The 7,373-nt window shown below is 51.6% G+C and overlaps 1 protein-coding gene and 1 long non-coding RNA gene across 2 annotated transcripts in view; one reads left to right on the top strand and one right to left on the bottom strand.

Annotated features, from left to right (window-relative positions):
• Positions 1–7,373, top strand: part of TRIB3 (tribbles pseudokinase 3) — a 13,551-nt gene that overhangs the window by 1,014 nt on the left and 5,164 nt on the right. Inside the window, exon 2 of the mRNA XM_006756736.2 lies at positions 3,051–3,341. Within this exon, the coding sequence (XP_006756799.1) occupies positions 3,051–3,341 (291 nt within the window). The remainder of the gene's footprint in view (positions 1–3,050; positions 3,342–7,373) is intronic.
• On the bottom strand, positions 6,859–7,230 carry LOC107181991. The gene is made up of 2 exons (XR_001512708.1): positions 7,177–7,230; positions 6,859–6,939 (listed from the first exon to the last, which is right to left on the bottom strand). It is a non-coding gene; the product is annotated as an uncharacterized LOC107181991 (long non-coding RNA).

Here is a 7,373-nt window from a genome sequence, read left to right as displayed (position 1 = left end):
GCGCCGCTTCCGCTCCCAAGGGAGGAGCCTGGCTGCGGGCTGGGCGAGGCCGGGGCCTGCCTCCAGCCAGACCTGGGGGTGGGAGGGCCGGGGCGGGGATGTCGGACTGTGTGTGGCTTGTTGGTACCGTCGTGCGGACGTGAATGCGATCGGTGGGAGAGCTCTGTGTGTGAGCGCACGTGCGCGCTTGCCCGTGGAGGGAGACGTGTGTCACCTAAGGCTGCGTGTGCCCCTCTCTGCTGTGGATGTGTGTCTGGGCTGGCTGGCTCGGACAAAGTGTGTTTTTGAGGGGCACGGGCACACCTGTCTGCCCTGTTGTTTAAGTGTGTGTTTGGTGTGACCTGCCCTTTTCCCCACCCGGGCTGTCAGGGATTAGGCGCTGCCCCACCCTACAGTGGAGATCCCTCAGTGTTGCCTGCCAATTCCCTTCTTCTTCTGTAGACTCAGATACCGCCCCACCGGGCTCTGAGGCATGGTTAGGGCCCAATAAGCCTGGGGTGCTGATACAGCCCCCGGAGAACCACTCCCCGTGTCTCTGCGTCCCAGGCACAAGTATCTACACGGCCAGGGATCACCTTGCTTGACTCAGAAAAACCTGTGAAGTAAGGAGTGTGGTCCTAGCCTCATCCCTAGGGAGATTTCTGAGGCCCCCAAGGTAGTACTTAAGCCATCTTCATCTGTGAATAATAGTAATAATAATAATAATAATACAGTAGTGACTACTTCCTGATACCTCTCGTGTAACAGGGCCATACTACCCCATTTGTGTTTTAATTTCTTCCCACAAAAATCCTACGAGCCTTGTAGTCTGTGAGGCAACTGAGGTGCAGGAAGGTTGAAGACCTTGCCCAGGGCTACCCAGCCCGGAAGGGTCCGGGAATATTTGATGAGTGCCACCCCCAGCTGCATTCTTACCAAGACAGGATTACAGCCTTTTACTCAAGGTGGGGGCTCCCTCCCTCCCTCCCAAGGCGGCCCATGCACTAGCGAGTAGCATGATTGGAGGGTGGGTGTCAGTCCGAGAATTGACTCTGAGTGATGTTTCCCCATGAATCATGCCTCAAACTGTTGGGAAGGTCTTTAATCGGGCCGAAGTCTCTCTCCCTCTCACACCTTATACCTGGGCCTCCTTGTCCCACATCTGGACTCTGAATGGGTGGGGAGATGGGTTCTAGAGAGAACCTATTTGCCTGACATGCCATTGTCTGTGCCGCCCCCCGCACACGGCAGCACAGCTGGTGACTTCCTCTGCCTGTGAGAGACCTCCCCGCCCTGCCTCACTTCCCACCTCATGATGAAACCGAGCTGACAGCGGGTGAGCTCTGTGTGTGGCCGCCGTGATTCTGGTAGCCCCCGGGCCATCAGGCAGTCATAAGGTTCACAATTGAGAAAAAGAAATCCACTCATCAGTTTTGAAATACTCAGGCAATAAATGAACGTAGAAGCTTTCTTTTAAAATATTGAAATAAAAAATTCACTTGCCTCCTGACCAAATCCCTTCCTCTTCTAGAAGTTTCCCAGGAGGCCAGGAGCTGCTGTGCAGCCAGTTAAACCTGGGTCCTTCCAGACTTTTCCCTGTGCATTTCCACCGCTATCGCTGTGTAAACATGGGGAGACATCGTAGTGTATGCTGCTAAGTTTTTACATAAATGAGGTCATCTTAGGTGTATTGGTCGGCAGCTCGCTTTGTTCACGTGACAGAATATCCATTCCAGAGTATTCAGTCATATGTACCTACCTCATCCATTCATCATCCTTCCTCCCTCCTTCCCCATGCCTCCCACCCCTTTCTCCCTTTCATGGGTACCAGCTGCCTACCCTCTAATACTCAATAGATACCATGTGAAGTCTCTCTTTCTTCCTCTCATTAGCTACCAAATCCATCTTTCCACTTTACCTTTGTTTTTCACTTAATAAATCACTTAGGAGATCTTTTCAATTAGCAATAAAGAGTTGCCTCAATCGTTTAAATGGGTACAATTGTTCCGTGTATGGATGACATATAATTTATGTAACCAGTCCCCTAATGATGGACATTCAGTTGTCTCTATTCCATGGGCTACAGGAATAGCCTTGTACAGTGGGGCCTTGACTTACAAGTGTCCCGACTAACGAGTTTTTTGAGGTACCAGCTGTCTCTCTGCCGATTTTTTGCATTGAGTTGACAGAGTAATTTGAGTTAACGAGCTCGGTCTCAGAACGAATTAAACTCTGTAAGTCAAGGCCCTACTGTACTTGTATCATTACCTTAGTATGGAGAGTTTCCTGGTCCCTTTTCAGAACTGTATAGCATTTCACTATGGCTGTGTCATGATGTTTTAACCAGCCCCCTACTACTGGACATTTGGGGGTGTTTTCTGCCTTTGCTCTTAGACACAAGGCTCTGATTAATTTACATATTTAATTTGGGGGTATTTAAAAATATATTTTTATTGATTTCAGAGAGGTCAAGAGAGAGGGTGAGGAGATACAAACATCAAAAATGAGAATCATGCCGAAACCGGTTTGGCTCAGTGGATAGAGCGTCGGCCTGCGGACTGAAAGGTCCCAGGTTCGATTCCGGTCAAGGGCATGTACCTGGGTTGCAGGCACATCCCCAGTAGGAGGTGTGCAGGAGGCAGCTGGTTGATGTTTCTCTCTCATCGATGTTTCCAACTCTCTATCTCTCTCCCTTCCTCTCTGTAAAAAATCAATAAAATATACTTTTAAAAAATGAGAATCATTGATTGGCTGCCTCCTGCACACCCCACACTGGGGATTGAGCCCACAACCCAGGCATGTGCCCTTGACTGGAATCAAACCCAGGACCCTTCAGTCTGCAGGCCGGTGCTCTATCCACTGAGCCAAACCAGCTAAGGCTAATTTTGGGGTATTTTAATTGGAGGATAAATCCCAGAAGTGAGGCACCCAGTCAAGGGTGCATGCCGTTGTCAGTGTAGTGCACACTGCCAAGTCACCCTCTGTGTGAGTTGTGCCAGTGTGCCCTCCCATCAGGGGGAGAGGAGCCCCCAGGCAGCCTCACTTTGGTGCCTTTCTCTCCTTCTTTCTAGATGAGAGCCACTCCTCTGGCAGCTCCTATGAGTAGTCCCTCCAGGAAGAAGCAGTTAAAGTTGGATGATGACCTAGACACGGAGTGTCCTGACCGGAAGCAAGCTCGAAGTGGACCCCAGCCCAGCCTGCCCCCCTGCCCTCTGCCCCTGAGCCCACCCCCTGCTCCAGTCCGTGCCCCTGCTGTGACCACTGCCTCCCGGCTTGGGCCCTATGTCCTCCTGGAACCCGAGGAGGGTGGCCGGGCCTACCGGGCCCTGCACTGCCCCACAGGCACCGAATACACCTGCCAGGTAAGCGCCCCTAGGGGCCTCCTCCAGCATCACAGGGGCCTGGAAAGAGCCTTGGCTGCAGAGGATTGTCAGGCCTGAGGGATCCGTGTATTCATTTTGTCCTGTGTTTATTGGGAGCAGCTAGTGAGCCCCCCAACTCTCTGTCAAGCCCCAGGCGGGACTGTGACCAGAGAAGTAAACCAGATGGTCCCAGCCCTGGGGAATTCATAGCTTAGGGCCCCATAATGATACAGGTTGCAGGGGTGGAGCTTACGGACCATGACAGCAGAGGGGGAAAGCCTCTAATGTACTCAAGGGTGTGGGGAGCCGGTACGGCCATGGCATACTCAGCCCCGGGGCGCCTTATGTGCCATGCCAGCTCAGCCGGGTTCAGTGACCCTGAGTGGGGGTGGTGAAAGGCTTAGAAAAGACAGACCAGAGAATGAAAGCTGGGTCTCAGTGGAACGCTGCCCCTCTGATGGACAGCGCCTGCGCCCAGAAGCCGTGTCTTTATTTTATAGCAAATGCCACGAGGCAGAGTAAGGGCGTGATCAAGATGTTTACAACATTCTTGTGGGTTTCACTCCCACTCCACTACCTGCACCTGAACTCTATCACTCAGGCACGTGGGGCCACGTGTTCGGATCACAGGTTCAAGCTTACAGCTATAGCTGTTGGCTAATTGTGCTGGGAGGGCTCTGCCATTCAAGCTGGGACTTGCACGTGGCAATGAGAGGACTGTGCCCTCTCAGTAGTCCAAGGCTTGAACCTGTTCAAAACACTCTGGCCATGCCCCACACAAGGGGGTGTCAGAAAAGACCGAGGAGTTAGCTAGAGAGAAGCGGGGAAAAGGGAGGTCCGGGCAGGGAAACAGCTGTGCAGAGAGGCCTAGAGGAGGGAGAGCATGGCGCTTCGGGGAGTTAACAGGACTTCACCATGGCCGAGTGGAGAGGGTGTGCAGCCAGGGGCAGGAGATAGGGGCTGGCAGCCACTGGGCATGAGCGCACTAGAAAGGACCTCCTGCGGGAAGCCATGGCAGACATTTGCACAAGAGAAGGATGAGATAGAGTAGGCATCAGAACTCCTGGGATCCTGGAGGTCATGGGACCTAACCTATGGCCATTTTACAGATACAGATTGAGGTCAAGAGAGGAGAAGGGTCATGCACGAATCCACATAACATTGGGCCTGGCTTCCTAGGACAAGGTCCAGGGTTCTACGCCGAAATCAGGAACCAGGCAGGACCAAGGCCCCACGAGGGTCAGGCCCACACAAGACATTGGCAGGTCACAGCCCAAAGAGAGATGAGGAAGTCTAAAACGGGTGTTTACTGTGCACCAGGGGCTGTGTTGATTGCTTAGTGTGCGTAATGTCTTCTAATCTTCACACAATCTATGAGGTAGGTACTGTTATTGGGCCCATTTATAGATAACGGACACCGGGGCTCAAAAGGATGCGGTCACTTGCCACATCCCAGAGCCAAGAGATGTCAGAGCTGAGATTGGGCCCCAGCAGGCTGAGCCCAGAGCCCATGCTGGGACAAGTGGTTCGGACACAAGCGGAGCAGATTTGCTCCCAGTGGTCAGGGGTATGGAAGATAGGGGAGACCCAGGCACATAAGGGAAGGGTAGAAGGGGGGCTGGGTCCCCTTGGGAATGAACAAGAAGCAAAAGGACCTGAGCCTCCAACTGGGAGCAGCAGCAGCACCTGGCTCCAGCTCCTGCTGATGGGGTGCAGTGGACAGGGGGACAGATCTGGACAAGTGGTCCAGCCATCAGCTTTATCAGGGCTCTGAGCTGCCTGATGCTGCTCCCCTGTGCTCTGCCCCAGATACTCTAAGGGGCCCCTGAACTCTGGGTCCCCTTCCTGCAGCATCAGGGTTCTTTCCTGTCCCCACTGGGGAGAAGCCCAGGCTGAGGGGAGTGACTAAAGCGAGCTGGAACCAGAGCCGCACGCTTTCATATGGCCCCAATTGTTTAGAAACATTTAGGGGAGTCTGCAGGGATTGCTTGTCCCCACACCAGCAGGAACTGTGAGGGCTGACCTGTCATTGACTGTATCCTGTCAATTCCACATGTCTAGGGTCTTTTGGTCAGGGTGGAGAAAGACTAACAACCTGCCTTTGTAGATTGTGGCCTAATTCATTAATTGAACAAGCCAGTGAGCACCTGCGAGCACCATGCTGTAGTTCAAAAACAGACAAAGTTCTGCTGAGGTTTCATCCAGCGGAGGTTCTAGTGAGGGACTTGGACAGTGAACAAGGAAATACGAGTAATGTATGTCAGGTGACGCTAGGTGCTATGGAGCTGGCAGAGAGGGGAACCGGGAGGGTAGCAGGTGCAGGTGATTTTAGGTAGGGAAGTCTGGGAAGACCTCTTTGAGGAGGTGACATCTGAGTAGTGACTTGTGTGCATTGGGGGAGCTGGCCCCAGGGGTAGCCGGCCCCATGAGCAGCTTTAGGGAAGAGCATCTGGCGGCGGAAAGGCAAGTGCAAATGCACAGAGGCAGGGATGTGCTCACCCCAACTTTTAAACAAAGTCTCTGTGGGTTCTTTCCTCCATGCCCCTCAACTTTATTTTTTAAGACATATGCTTGCATTTTATTCCTGGTGGATTAGATAGGTATGTACTTTATTTTTTTAAAAAATATATTTTATTGATTTTTTACAGAGAGGAAGGGAGAGAGATAGAGAGTTAGAAACATCGATGAGAGAGAAACATCGATCAGCTGCCTCCTGCACATCTCCTATTGGGGATGTGCCTGCAACCCAGGTACATGCCTTGACCGGAATCGAACCTGGGACCTTTCAGTCCGCAGGCTGACGCTCTATCCACTGAGCCAAACCGGTTTCGGCGGTATGTACTTTATTTTTACTTTCTGTGTGGCATAGTTAAAATAACATGCAAAGGGATTAAAGTCAGGCGAACCAAAGGGAGTACACCAGCTTGGCCGCTGACCGGCTGTATGACTTCCAACAATCACCTTCTTCTCTGAAGGTTGGAGGCTTCCATCTCATGTCCTTAAAGCCAACAAGCTGAGCTGCTCTCACCACATGCTTCCCTCCCCTCCCCTTCTTCCCCACCCCACTCTATCCTATCCCAGCCGCCCTGACCTTTGGTTGTGTTCCTAGAGCTGATCTAGCTCATTTTTGCCTCAGGGCCTTTGCACTGTCTGGACCCCCCCCCCCCCCCCCACCCCCCAAATCTGGAAAACATATCCCATGGGCATTTCTGAATCATTCAGGTCACTTCCTCAGAGTCCCTTAGGACCACACTTTCTAATAGAGGTACCCCCTTCCAAGTTATTCTGTATCCCAGCACCTTTCTTTTTTTCTTTTCTTTTTCTTTTTTTTTATCAGCACAGAAGTCTTTTTTATTTTCCCCACTTATTATGCCATGAATTCAAAAGGAATGGGTTCCAGCAGCTCATGCTCCTTCCCTTGGTCTCACAAAGTGTGCTTCTCCGGGTGGAGCAGGCTGACGCTTCATTTGAACCCAGGCACCTTTCTCTTTGGCTTCCTTCTTTTTCTGATCATTTCCCTTCACACGTTTCAGGAAGCTATCTCGGCTCTTAGATGCTTAATATGCTCAATACGTACATTAATTCTCTTGGCAAGAATCTTGCCCTAGCCCTGACCGGTTTGGCTCAGTGGATAGAGCGTCGGCCTGCTGACTGAAGGGTCGCAGGTTCGATTCCGGTCAAGGGCATGTACCTGGGTTGCGGGCACATCCCCAGTAGGGGGTGTGCAGGAGGCAGCTGATCGATGTTTCTCTCTCATGGATGTTTCTAACTCTCTATTCCTTTCCCTTCCTCTCTGTAAAAAATCAATAAAAATATATTAAAGAAAAAAAAGAACCTTGCCCTTAACTTGCTTGTTCACAACAATGCCCATTGCATGTTGGGTGACCCTGTAGACTCCTCCAGTGTTGCCATGGTGACATTTGTGGGGTGTTCCTTTTTGAACAGTGCCCATTCCCTTGATGTCCACAATATCACTTTTCTTACAGATTCGCATGTATGTGGCCAAAGGAACACCCCCATGTTTTCTAAAAG

The sequence above is a fragment of the Myotis davidii genome, unplaced genomic scaffold, assembly GCF_000327345.1.
Source record: "Myotis davidii unplaced genomic scaffold, ASM32734v1 scaffold354, whole genome shotgun sequence".
NCBI classification, from domain to species: domain Eukaryota; kingdom Metazoa; phylum Chordata; class Mammalia; order Chiroptera; family Vespertilionidae; genus Myotis; species Myotis davidii.
This window is presented reverse-complemented; position numbering and strand designations above follow the sequence as displayed.